Source organism: Electrona antarctica (genome assembly GCF_951216825.1).
Source record: "Electrona antarctica genome assembly, chromosome: 5".
Classification (NCBI taxonomy): Eukaryota; Metazoa; Chordata; class Actinopteri; order Myctophiformes; family Myctophidae; genus Electrona; species Electrona antarctica.
This window is the reverse complement of record NC_136810.1, coordinates 51,333,614-51,347,333: the sequence shown is the minus strand read 5'-3', so window position 1 is coordinate 51,347,333 and position 13,720 is coordinate 51,333,614. Positions and strand designations below refer to the sequence as shown.

At 43.6% G+C, this 13,720-nt stretch overlaps 1 protein-coding gene across 9 annotated transcripts in view; it reads left to right on the top strand.

Annotated features, from left to right (window-relative positions):
• zc3h18 (zinc finger CCCH-type containing 18) overlaps nucleotides 1-12,869 on the top strand; it is a 60,405-nt gene extending 47,536 nt beyond the window's left edge. For 5 of the 9 annotated variants that reach the window (XM_079502075.1, XM_079502078.1, XM_079502076.1 and 2 more), the window contains 7 exons: nucleotides 1,799-2,031; nucleotides 2,572-2,667; nucleotides 3,228-3,502; nucleotides 4,719-4,818; nucleotides 6,903-6,959; nucleotides 8,111-8,213; nucleotides 11,433-12,869. In XM_079502075.1, the coding sequence (XP_079358201.1) occupies nucleotides 1,799-2,031; nucleotides 2,572-2,667; nucleotides 3,228-3,502; nucleotides 4,719-4,818; nucleotides 6,903-6,959; nucleotides 8,111-8,213; nucleotides 11,433-11,655 (1,087 nt within the window). In that variant the 3' untranslated portion in view covers nucleotides 11,656-12,869. The remainder of the gene's footprint in view (nucleotides 1-1,798; nucleotides 2,032-2,571; nucleotides 2,668-3,227; nucleotides 3,503-4,718; nucleotides 4,819-6,902; nucleotides 6,960-8,110; nucleotides 8,214-11,432) is intronic. The other 4 variants (XM_079502079.1, XM_079502082.1, XM_079502081.1 and 1 more) reach the window with 4 other exon arrangements.
• Nucleotides 12,870-13,720: the final 851 nt, after the last annotated feature.

Sequence of the window (13,720 nt, the reverse complement as noted above, 5' to 3'; positions counted from 1 at the left end):
AGCATCATACGTTTCTCAACTAGTGGTTGATGAAAAAAAGAAAATCCAATAAAATACCTTATTTTTTTTTGTGACTTTCGCCTTTATTTTATATTTTTTTATGGAGGGACAGACAGTAGGCTGACAGGAAATGGGTTGAGAGATGGGGGAAGACATGCAGTAAAGGCCGTCGGGATCGGGAGTCGAACCCGCGGCACACTGCCAGACTGGATTACCATCCAAGGTGCCTGGACCACTGAGCCATGGCCCAGGAATAAAATACCTTCTTCACTTAAAATCTTCACTTTCCTACATTACTACTGCAAATGCGTGGTCAGGGACCACGTGCAGTACCTTCTCGGACCACCAGTTGAAAACCCCTGTTCTAGTTACCGGTAGTTTGTAGTAGATAATTGTTTTCTTGGCACTCTATTTATTATTCCGCTTGTTTGTTGACTAGAGATCATGCCATTAACTCTAATCTCTCTCTTTGTAATTGGCTCTATGCACAGCAGCCATTTTAGAAATAACTTCACAGGTGTTAATGATGATACTAATGAAGGCTCTGTTCCATTCTGGTCAAACTGATTCAGGGTGTTGCTATTGTGCATGTTGGCTCATTGGAAACATCTGCTACACCATTGGGTCTCAAATTGTCCTTGAGTGGGTTCCAATTGGCATGTACGGATGTGTAACTCGTACGGGCCCTTACATTTGGTTCTATTTGCGCCCTCTCAGATATATGGGGGTCCTTGAAATTAAAATAAAGCAATAAGCCACAAGAGGTGGCAGGTTACCTTGTATTTTATCATGGCTGGGATAGGCACGACGTGTAGCAGAGTGCCTCCAACCCTCTCAGACATTCTAAAATACAAGGTAAAGCTGGGACCTCGCGTGGCTTATTGCTTTTCTAAACCGGTTACAAATATGACAACATGAAAATCATAGTTCTTGCCAAACAAATAGATAGAGAAACAACACTTAAGTCTTAGGTCATCTCATGGTAACTAACATATTGGATAGAAATTCATAATTTTTAATACAGATTTAGCTAATATGTAAACCAGCCAATCGGAATCAAGTATTGGGACTAGAGATGTCCCGATACTGTATCGGTATCGGAAAAGTATCGGATCTGCCCTTATTTGGTCATAGCGGGTCATATCGATATCGGCGAATATGCCAGTCTAACCACCGATCCGACACAGGGGTAAGGGGTTAACACTATGGCAATGGTAATAATAAAATGTTGGGGCATGTGGAGCTTGCTTTCGAGTTGCCCAAACTGGCAACTACAATGCCCGTAATGCTTTAGTGCACTTCCCCTCCTTGTAGAGAGGGGGGAGGCTGCATGGAGGTGTGACATGGTGTCATGACTAAAATATCAACAAAAAAAACATATTACACACACAAAACTGTGTCCTAAACATCATTAAAATAAGCTCTGGTTGCCAAAGGGTTGAAGTGGCCCTTTAATTAGTATCACCATTAACACCTGAAGTAGGGAAGGGGCCCGGAAGCAAGGACTATTAAAAGAGGACGGGAAGCAAAGACCGTACGGTGGACTCCATGTTGCTCCCTGGAAGGAAAGAAACGTGCGCAATTGAGACCAAGGAAGCTGAACGAGGAAGTGTTGGCTGCATATAGCCTATTGCGCATGTTTCTTTCCTTCCAGGGAGCAACATGGAGTCCGCCGTATGGTCTTTGCTTCCCGTCCTCTTTTAATAGTCCTTGCCCGGAAGCAGGAAGAGTTATGTGTGCATAGAGCCCATTGGCTCCGGATATAATCCTAAATGAACTGTCCTCTGGTTGGCTGCAGGTCTCTGAGTGTCAGCAGCGTGTCTTCGGTGTCTTCGGCCTCGTCCAGCAGCAGCTCAGTGCGGAGTGCTGACTCGGACGATATGTACGCTGACCTGGCCAGTCCCGTGTCCTCGGCGAGCTCCCGCTCACCGACACCTGGCCACCCTGCAGGCCACCCTGGCCACCCTCGCAAGGAACGAGGCCCGGGCCCGCCCAGGGATAGGCTGCCCCCGTCCAGGGACAAGGGGAGAGGTCAGTGCTTGAGTGTATATATGTGTGTTAGAGCAGGGGTTCTCAACCTGGGGGTCGTGACCCCTCAGGGGGTCGCCAGATTATTTTGGGGGATCCCCAGATGATAAAAAAATAAAAAACGTTTTTTGTTTTGTTTTTGCGACTGAAAGGCTGGAAAATGGAAATTAAGAGTTTACATAGGTACACAGCGTGATTTCTTTTTACGTCCGATTTTAGACAGAGACCCGCCCTCGTTGTTGCGCAGCGTTACTTTCTAACTTTCAGTATAAATTTGTAAAATGAACAGAATGGGACAGAATGTCGTAGTATTCGAAAGGCACAGATGACGCTCCAGAATTAAAGGCAAACGAATATTGTTTATGCGGTTTGCTTTGATTGAATGAATTGTGATTCGATCTGGGTGTTCTAATAAATAAAGTGTTTGTGGTGATTAGCGTGTGTCCGTATTTACTAATATTGTTTACGCCGTTTGCTTTGATTGAATTGTGATTTGATCACAATGTTGGGTGTTCTAATAAATACAGTGTTTGTGTTGATTAGCGAGGGTTCGCGGCCAATCAGAGGCAGGCGGGCCGCACGGGGCGTCACCAAGGGCGGGTCTCTGTCTAAAATCGGACGGAGAAAGAAATCACGCAGGTACACATAGTACATCCATACATTTCCTTAATGATTATATCTGGATTCAGTATCTATTTATGATGTATTTTCTCTATTATTAAGGTTATTGTAGCGGTCAATTTGTATTGGGGGTGGGGAGGGGGGCGGGGGTCCCCAGCCAAAAACATTGAGAACCCCTGTGTTAGAGAGAAAACTGGCAGAAAAAGGCTCGCTTTGCTGCATGAAAAATGAAGGAAGACTCCTTAGACTTAAAGAAAATATCATTTATTTTATTTTTTAAATGCTCATAATAAAGTGCTCTGTGCTCAATGAGACAACTTGCTGTGATTCGGCACTATAATACAATGTAATTTAATTATTTCCTAATTATGAGATTTTACCTGACGCGTAACATGTACTTGGCACACAGTCCAGAACGTATCTGTCAGTCTAGAATGTGTACTGTATGTACAGTACAAGTTTAACCACCTGGCGTCCCTATTTTGGGCATTTCATTCGAACAATATATATCTACCAGGGTAAACGCTGAAGAATTTTGAAAGTATTTTTCAAAGTGTTTAATAGCTTTGCCTTTGTAGTTCATCAGACTGCTGTCCTCACAGGAACCAGGCCACCAAAGAAAGAGGAACCCTTCAGAGAGGAGCGTAGGAAGATGGACCCCTCCGGCGGCATGCCCCCCAGAGGGGGCCACAACCCCATGCCCCGGTCAGGGCCGCCGCCCAACAGGGGGGGAGGCCAAGGCCACCAAGGCCAAGGCCACCACATGCACCCACCACCGGGCAGCATGGGGCCCCCAGGGGCCTATGGAGGTTCGGGTTCACACAAAGACATCAAACTCACCCTCCTCAACAAGGTAACTATAGCTAGGACACCGTTTGTAATTTGTGACTGTAGGTAATTGTATCCATAAAATGTGAATCTGGAAATCTGTAAAGGGGTAGATGAAACTCATTGCAACTTTACTATAATTCACAGTATTTATTCACACATACTGTAAGCATTGAACAGGCACAATAAAATGCCTATGAAGTGTGCGGTGCAGTTCTCTTCTTCTTGGCACTGGTGAACTAAACACAATTTAGTTCACAAAGCTAAATCTAATGCTCACAACGCACCACAGTGTCCTTTGAGCTTGTAGATCTGCTATTTTATATGCGAGACAGTGCTAACTAAGTATAAAGCACAGCTTTGTCCTAAATTGGCGCATGTTAATAAATACGACGCTGTGACGGCCAATCACGTTTTCACGCCACCTCCAAAACTTTGTCTGCCAATCAAGATTTCAGATCTGGTTGCATGTTTGTTTTCCATCCAACATCTTGTTTGTAGAAAAATGTGAAAAATCACGGTCATGGGAAGTATTGCATGTGTGCGCATCGTCAGCTGAATATTGCCAACGTACACATACAAAAGCACATTGTCAGCTGAATATTGCCTACATACACACACACACACGCACGCACGCACGCACGCACGCACGCGCGCGCGCGCATCACACGTACACAGTGTTTGGTGTGTACCAGTTTACTGCCCAGTCAGATGAGAGGTTAGTAACCCTAACTGTGTGTATTTTAGATGCTGCTGCTGATCGAATATTCCTTCTGGGAGAATTTCTATTAACATTCACCCAGTGTCAATTGTCTAATAAAGACTAATTTGACTTGCACTGATTGTGTTTGTCTGTCATTGTAGCAGCAAGGAGCTCAAATGTGACTCATCATTTTCCTACACAAGAGAGATGAGATGACTATTCTCACACAATTCTTATTTTTTTTCATGAAAATATTTGTGTTTAGTCTGTAGTTGCTGAACATTAATTACTACATTCAAAATGTAGCACCTGGAGCCAACTACTGTGGCTTTAAAGTCTCTCTCTTGTAGCAAAAACATAAGAGTAACTCAAATGAATTGGACAGCCAACTAGTGCTGCACCATCCTTACTCAAATTTAGAGATGCGATCTCATAGGCGTCTGAATCTAGATTGCGATCTTTCTTAGATTGAGTGTGTGTCATTGTAGCAGCAGGGAGACATACAGGGGTAACACATTGTCTCTGTGTGTCATTGTAGCAGCAGGCAGACCGGGGTAACAGGAAGAGGTACATGCCCTCGGACAAAGACAGACCTGGCTCCCCCCTCAGCAAGAGAATGGCGATGTCTCCGGACCGAGGTTAGTAAGAGATATAATAATAATAATGAATTGCATTTTTATAGTGCTTTTCCAAGTGCTCAAATCGCTTTTCAATGGTTCATTCATTCATTGAATGAACCATTCTCAGGGCGGACACTCTAGCCACTGACTCACTGGAGAGACAAAAACTAAATCAAAATGTGCTTTCAAGGCCTGGGCCGTGACTCAGCGGTCCAGGCACCTTGGCCGGTAGTCCAAGTCTGGCAGTGTGCCGCGGGTGCCTTTACTGTCTGTCCCTCCTATAAAAAAAATATTCTTGTGGCGAAAGCCACTCAATTAAATAAAAATAAAACAATGTGCTGTCAAACTCAAGTCAACAATGCGTCACACACCATTCACAATTTATGGTGAGAGATGGCGGCGGTATGGCTGGCTGGCCGTCTGAGGCTGTGTGTTCTATTGTTGTTTGTTCTCCTGTTATCGTCTGTCACAAAGATTATCCACTCTCTCTTATGGTCTACGACCGTCTGGAGTTATTGGAAATCAAGGATTCTGGAATGGTGGAATTTAGGCAGGATGTTCCCCCGCTTTTAGCGGACATCCCCAAATACCTGTGGCGCGCTAAGGATCCTCCGCAGAGGGACTAGGCGGGCTGGCCGCCTAGTCCAGGTCAAAGCTTGGCTTGCACTTTCCCCTCGAATCGGCCCTGTTTTCCCGCAGCGTTCCACCGGAACATGGAGTGTGCCTCCGCCACCTTGAGAACCGCCAGATGAGATCTCTATTGCAGGCCTTGACAGCACAAGGCCACCAGCTCAGTGGCCTTGTGGTTAGAGTGTCCGCCCTGAAACTGGGAGGTCGGGGTTCGATCCCCGGCTGGGTCTTACCAAAGACTGTAAAAATGGGACCCAATGCCTCCCTGCTTGACACTCTGCATCAATCAAAGGGTTGGATTGGGGGGTCAAATCAACTAATCAAAATGATTCCCAAGCGCGGCACGGCTGCAGCTCACCGCTCCTTGGCTGCGGCTCACTGTTCCAAGAGATGGGTCAAATGCTGAGAACAAATTTCACTGCGGTAAAGTGTGTGTGAGACAAATCGTACGGCTTTGACTTTTGGCCTCGGCGCGCCCCCGTCCTGGTCCGTACCTGGCTGTTACCGGTTGTCGATCCGTATGGAGAGCTCCACGGCTTGCGCCCCCCTCTCCCACCTCGCCCGGGGCGTCTTGGTGGAGCAAACCATGGCAACCTGCAGCTGCTGAGCCGGGCGGCTCGTGCGGCGGATCCCCCCCGTGACAACTAGCTGTGCGTTGCTAAACGCTAGATCGGTGAGGAATGAGACTTTCATCCTGAATGATCTATTCACTGTTGCTCCAGGAGCAGTGGCGTTACCGCAGTTGAAAAGACACCCATGCCGGTGTTGTACATGGTCCCAGCACAAATTGGTGCCGTTCAAATGGTAAAACCCTACCAGTTAATGTGACGCAGAAACTGGGGTTCACCATAACTGAAGTGGGTAGGCAGAGGAGTGAAAACGAGACGCGTGCGGACGTCTCCGAGGAGTCCGAGCAGTCAGACAGTGTGGTACAATAATGATTGAAACCCATTTCAAACGTAGCATAGCCTACTGAAAAAAAGTGATTACTTTCAATCACAGCCGTTACACAGTGTGTGTCTGTCTGTCTGTCTGTCGTGTGAGAACTGTAAGAGCTGATTAAACAGCGGCACCGCCGCCTGCCGGTCCCGACTCCCGAAAATGTTTATATAGCACCTTTCATACATAAATGCAGCTCAACGTGCTTCACAGGGCAGGACACAAAAATAGAATACAATAAAACACAGCCAAGTAGTTCAAATTATAGAACAATGGCAAAGAACAAAATAAAAGTATAAGAACATAGAGAAAAAATAAATAAAAACACAACATGCAGCAAATCAGTCAGGACAGAGTAGGAACGCAGATATTAAAACTCAACTAAAAGCTAGAGTGAAGAGGTGAGTCTTGAGTTGAGATTTAAAAATGTCTACAGAGGGTGTGTCTGAGCTCGAATGGTAATTTATTCCAGGCTGTTGGGCCGTAGAAGCAAAAAGCTGCCTCACCATATTTTTTTGTGCACATTTTTTTAGGCACTTCAAGCAGGCCAGCAGTGGAGGACCTGAGGGGGCGGTTAGGGACATATCTAGGTAGGCAGTCACGGAGGTACGAAGGTGCCATTTAGGGAAGTAAAATAATTTTAATATCAATTCTAAAAACCACTGGGAGCCAATGCAGTGATGATAGAACTGGAGTAATGTGTTCTCTCATTTTAGTTCTAGTTAACACTCTAGCAGCTGCATTTTGAACAAGTTGGAGTCTGTCCGTTGATTTCTTTGGCAGGCCTGAGAGTAGTAGGTCTTGATGATCTGGACCTGCAATTTATCTGAATGACTGTTAAAGCACTTATTTAATTAGGTGAACGATTAATAAGCACCTAACTTAGCCTATAATATCGTTGCAAATAGGCAGGCTATATGCATGTCTTTGTTACTTGGAAATGAAATAGGCATGCGTGTCCATTAATGTCAAAATGTTATTTTATCACAGTCACAGCCTAGGGATTATTTATAGGCGTGTCATCTCCCGCTGCTGTCGGCGGTCAAAATCATCTCGCACATATGTGCTTGCATGTTTTTACAGAGCAAGTAAAGCATCAGAATTTGATTAAGCATATAATTTAACATGTTATAGTATTGTTTTTAATTGCTTGTACAGAAATATCCCACCAATTTCATATCGTCTATGTGTGCCTTTACAAAATATTTGTAGGCCTATATTTTTCACACTTTATTTATTAGTTGTATAGCGATTAGGAGTGAATATATAAATGTAGATGCCTGTCAGCAGTTCAGACAATATTCCTCCGCTTGTCTACGACAGAAAAACAGGTGCAGACAAAATCAACGACAGCTCCCGACGTCCTGACGTGAATTTTGGCCTGGCGTACGGCCGAGTTCAAAGTCACGCTGGAATGATGAATGAAGAAATTTGCGGCCAAAAAATGGGCGTACGCCGAGTTTATTAAATGAGGGCCTAAATCACTGAACGGTCTTCAGTCACATCAGTATCTCTGAGATCTGTGAACTTTGTAAACCTTGAGTTGTGAAATGTGCTATATAGATAAAGTGGATTGGATTGGATTTACTTCACACACATTGCCAGATCTATCTATCTATCTATCTATCTATCTATCTATCTATCTAAACTTAAACCTTTATTATTCACTTCTATAGTTTCCACTCGCTACACTTCCTACCCATCCATGCAGCTTGTTCCATAACCAGTTGTTGTTTTTCAGGCCGCGATAATAGGAGGATGCCAGGCAGACCCCCGCTCTCTCCTCGAATGGATCGTCCCAGAGGAGGTCAAGGTCCACGGCCTATGCCCCCGCAGGGAGAAAGGTTGGTATAAGCTCCTTCTGACTAAGCCACTGTACTTTTAATTTTTAATTTAAAATTCAGCGGTCAGGCAAGCCAGAGTGTTTGTTTATCTTTCAATGTCACCGCAAAGGGGAAGTAAAAGTAGGTGTTTGGACAATAGACAGGCCAGCACATCAAGGGTGTCATAATGGGAAGTTTACTAGACCACTGGCCTTTGGCCTAAATGAGGAACTCACCACATAGGTGGAAGCACTGAGGATACTGTCGGACAAGCCCCTCTGTCTGTTTATGCATGTTTCATGGTAGAAGTCTTCCCTTACAAAAAACCCTAATTGGTCCTCACTGGTTGGTTTATCAGCCAAAACGTTAAGCCAAACCTTCCATGAATAATGTTTAGTTCTGTGCTACACACACTCTTCAATTATTGCCTTTTTAGTTTATTAGTTGGTTAATTTTAGTTGAATTCATCCTTTTTGACTTCTTAAATTCAATTCGGTTAAATCAAATAGAATTAACGGATGCCTGTTCTGCCTGCTCCGTTCTTGCTACTATTATAGTAATATTAATACAGTATTTATAATGTGTTTTACAAATACTGAAATTTATCAAAGTTAATCTACGATTGTTTTTTTTATGACACTCATAATTGAGTCCTCGTGTGCCTAATTGAATAATAATAATTAGAAATGGCACAATGTGTCTGTATATTTGTATAAGGTAGGTACTCACAGTTGATGCTGTACGTACATAATGATCAAGCCATTAGGTCCAACGATTTCTGCAAGACGGGGTTCTGCACAGATCCCAAGATACTGAGCATCACCTCGTTAACCCATTTTGGGCGGGAACCCCTGTTGGTGTTTTAAGCATTCTGTTATACTTTAGTTATTGAAAAATAGCAGATCTACAAGCTCATAGCGCGCCACCGAGTGGCGCGCTACGAGCTTGTAGGTCTGCTATTTTTGAAAAGTCGTGAAAAAGGGGCCGCAAAACTTTGAATATATATTTCAGAGCGAACATTTTTAACTAAAATATTGGCTTCTGGGGGGTCCCTGGAACTACATATTTTGAGATGGGGGTCCGTGGCCCAATAGAGATAATTCTGGGGGTCCTTGACATGAAAAAGGTTGAGCACCACTGACATAGAAACATGTTTTTTTTAGATTTTTTTTTAATCGACCTCAGTCCAAAATGGGTTAATTCAATCCATATATTGTAGTCGAACACAGTGGTGGCAGCATGATGCCCTGATAATGTTTTTCTGCTATAGGGACCAGACTAGTAAGGATAGAGGGGACGACATGCAGGAAAATATAGAGCAATCCTGAGTCAAAACATTTTCAGGTTCAGGTTTTATTTGTTTGTCCCCGAAGGGCGATTTGGTGTACAGCAAAGCATAACAGGCAGACACACGAATCACATACAACACAGTAAAAAGAACATGGTACACATAGGAAATAAAAACAGCTGGATAGTACACATTGCCCCTCTGAGAGCTGACTTTGTGTGATCTCACTGGTCCTAATAGCCTGCTTTATGATCTTTGTAGAAAGTGTTTAAGACACCCTTCCTCTTCTCATGGTCGAAGTCCAAAGCTGTTTTGTTTTTGTTCCCCTCAGCAATATTGTAAATACTTTCGTTTCTTGGTGGTTGTTGTTTTTTTGTCTTTGTCTTTTTCTTTTGTCTGCCCACTCTTTCTTCTTTTTCTCCTTCTGAAATGTACACTCTGAAGCGATATTGCCCTTTGCCCCTGTTAAGTGTTGACTTGATGCCATATGTAGTCCTGAAGAAAGCAAGGATGTTACAGAGACACTGGAGATGGAGTCACTTGGAGGGGGGAGGGAGGGAAGAGGGGTAGAAAAATCCTGGGAACTGCACTTGTGTCCTATATATACATAGAAATGCTGTTATTGTACTGCTTTTTCCAAATAAAATAAATATTATAAAAAAAGGAAATAAAAACAGCAGTTCAAGGTTTCAGTGTAGCAAAGGAAATTCATAACGGCGAAAAAGTTACCACCACCTCCTATCGTCATTTAAGGCCTGGATAGACACACACAGGCCTTAAATATTTTTTACCATAGTGCTCAGGATCTCAATGACCTGAAGCATAATGCCGTGAAGACACAAGGGTTGGCTTCAGGAAAACAGTGAAAGTCCTGGAGTGGCCCACTCAGTCTCTCGAGCTGTCACAGAGACTTAACCTCAATCCAAGCCTTGATGCAGATTAGGGAGGCATTGGCTCCCATTTTTATAGTCCTTGGCATAGATATTATAAAAAATAGATGCCTCACTGGCCGGTGCAGTTCATTGGAGCGACGTGTATCCCAATGAAGGCGGAAGTGCAGTGCTGAAGGCATTTTTTAAACAGTCATGACAATATATATTACAATACAAGACAAACAAACACAAACAACAAAGTTATTAACAATACAACATCAGAGCCAGGGGGGATTAGATTACTAACAGAAAACATTAAAGAGTGAACACAAAGCAACAGTTCTCCGCAGCTTTCTTATTTAGAAGTGCTGAAGGCATTTGCTGAAGGCGACTGCGTCGCTGCCCAAGTGACGTCACTCATGCGACTCCTCCATGTCTCTCGCTGTCACTCAAGTGACTACTGGCCAATCACAGCGCGTCTTTTCCGGGACTTATGTTACGCACGCGGAAGCTTGACAAGCTTCCGTTAATGCTTTGCAAGGAATGTCGGGAAAATTGTGCCTTCAATGGTGACACGCGCCTCAGAGCCGGAAAGGGCGTCTACGTATATATGTCTATGGTCCTTGGTATTTATAGTCTTCGCCCAGGGATTGAACCCCGACCTTCCATTGTCAGGGCGGACACTCTAGCCACAACCACTCAGCTGGGTCATCATTGTCATAGCTCTTAGTAATGTGATCTTAGTAATTTCCTCTTTTTTTTTTTTTCTTTTCTTTTTTACTTTGTTCTGTATCGAGTCTTTTGTTTGTACAAAAGACTTGTATTGTCAAATCAATAATGAAACATAGAGGGTATGTGCGTGGCATCATCATACCCGGAAGTTAGTGGCAAAAAAAAACGACTTTCTTGACAGCTCATACATCCAAACAGAAAAGTATCTGATTGCATTAAACAACGTTAAATGACATTAAACTCACTTTGCCATTCGATTTGCCACTCACTTTATGCATGCACATACCCTCTATAGACAAGCATTATGGACACATGACACTGACACTGTATACATTTTGCCCCCCATAGGAAACGGCCTATGCCCCCATCATCCCCCAAGGCGCCTGGGAAAGGCCCAGCGGTGCCATCATCAGGCAAACCACCTGCACCACCCTCTGGTTCAACCACTGGACCGGCATCTGGCTCAACCAAACCCAGCAACACACTGTCGCGTCGCGAGGAGCTGCTGAAACAGCTGAAAGCTGTCGAAGACGCCATCGCTCGCAAGAGGGCAAAGATCCCTGCGAAGTAAAGAGCCACGGCTTGTCAGTCTGCCTGCCTGTGTATCCCAGTTGCCCAGGCAACAGTGAGGGTCATGGGGTTGAGCCGTACCAACAAATCCCCCACCCCGACCCTTCAGTGATGAGATGTACCGTCTCACTGGACTTGTGTAAAAATGTGCTCTGTCCCACAAGTGTATAGAGGCTGTTTGTATAAGTGGATCATGAACAAAAGTGGCGGCCACACAAAAACATTTTCTCCTCTCATCCTCGGCGAGAGGATGGGGTTGTGTTCCATTTTAGATCATTGTTCGCCCCCTTCTGCCCTAGTTCTGTTGTCCTTGTAGGGGATTTTGAACGTGGTGGCGCAGTTTACCGCACTATTTAGAAGGGGGAATGTACAAGGGCATCTTGGGAGAAGAAGGATGGTTCTGGCAATGACATTGTTCATTGTGGGACAAAAAAGAAAAAAAAAAGTCCTGAAACAGAATGGTAGCAACGGTGAACTTTGACATTCGCTACTCACTCTGGTCCTTTAAGTGAAAAGGAAGAATCTTCCTCATGTTGTGTTTGATGAATACGGTGAATTTATATACACCAAATCTATTCTCTTGTATGTCTGTCTCCCCCGACGCCAACCCCCCCAACCACCCCCACCCCCTTTAGCGTCTCCAATTTCACGTCTTATTCTCAGTGTCCTGATTTTTTGTTTCTTTTTATTATTCTTTTCCTCCTTCTTCCTTTTGATTTGCGTGGAGTGGTTTGACTGTTGGATCCGTTCTGTATACACAGGATATCAATTAAGTCAAAAATAAAAGGTTGTTTGTACAAAGACATGAATATCTAAGCATTTGTATTCAACCGACCACTTGATCCACGACGGTCCCCCACCACCATAACCCATAACTTAGTGCTCTTACTCTAAGCTCTGTGTTCTGTGGCTGAGATGACTTTTCATACCATGTACAATACAATGTTCCGCCGTCATCAGATTTTCGCAACTATATGATTATAGAAAAACTATTTGGCAGTGATGTAAAGTAGTGCTTTTTAAAAAAAGAAATCTGCAGCATTTTGTTTTCCTTCTTAGCCCTTCTCTAAGTGATGAACCAATGTTTTTATTTGTCTCGCAATTTTTAGTTGTCACAGAGTACGAGAGATGTTGTTGGGGACACTTGGAGACGAGAAGTATCTGTCTTGCTTTTGAGGAAGAAAACTTCTAAATAAACTATTTTGATAACGAGAACGTCTGATGACATTCTTTTCTCTGCCAAGGCGCCCAGTTCAACAGTGAGACAAACGTTAACGGGTCAAGAAGAGACCATTTTGGCTCATTGGTGCTTACTGTATCATTGTCTAAATCCTTGTTTATATTTTGTCACAAGGTCAAAGTTGGGCTTTTCCCAACTAACAGCACAAACTTTGACCAATACTTGGGAAATCACCTGCATTGTAGTGGGTAGCAGGGTTGTAACAGGGTAGCCTGTGGTAGATGTCAGAAACTTTGAAGTGATTCTACATTGTATTACTATTACATTTCACTCCCAACAGTTGGATACTTAAAGGACCACTTCACCACTTTTCAATCTATCTTAATATAATAGGTCCTCACTAATAATCATGATAAAATGGCACGATTTTTTTGTACTCAGTCTGTCTCATAGGAGGGATGTGGGCAGTTTAGAAACCGTCTTCCAGTGACATCATTAGGCAGATTATTTTTGAAACAAAAATTTAGTTTAGTTTTTTATTATCGCGAGAACGATGGCTTCCATTTTCGCATTGCAACTTTTCAGAACTAGAAAGCCTGCAGTTTTTATTAGCTTGTATTTCCCATTGATGATGTCACTGGAAGACGGTTTCTGAACTGCCCACAGCCCTCCTATGAGACACAGACCGAGTGGAAAAAAATTGCGCCATTTTTTTCAAGATTATTAGTGAGGACCTATTATATGAACATAGGTTGAAAAGTGGTGAAGTGGTCCTTCAAGGAGCTTTCACACCATAGAATACTTTAACATCAGCTTGCTATATCCTTTATGAGCTTTGTGTGAAAGCCAGTAGACTAGGCGTTGGTGTTAAAAGATGGTGAAAAAT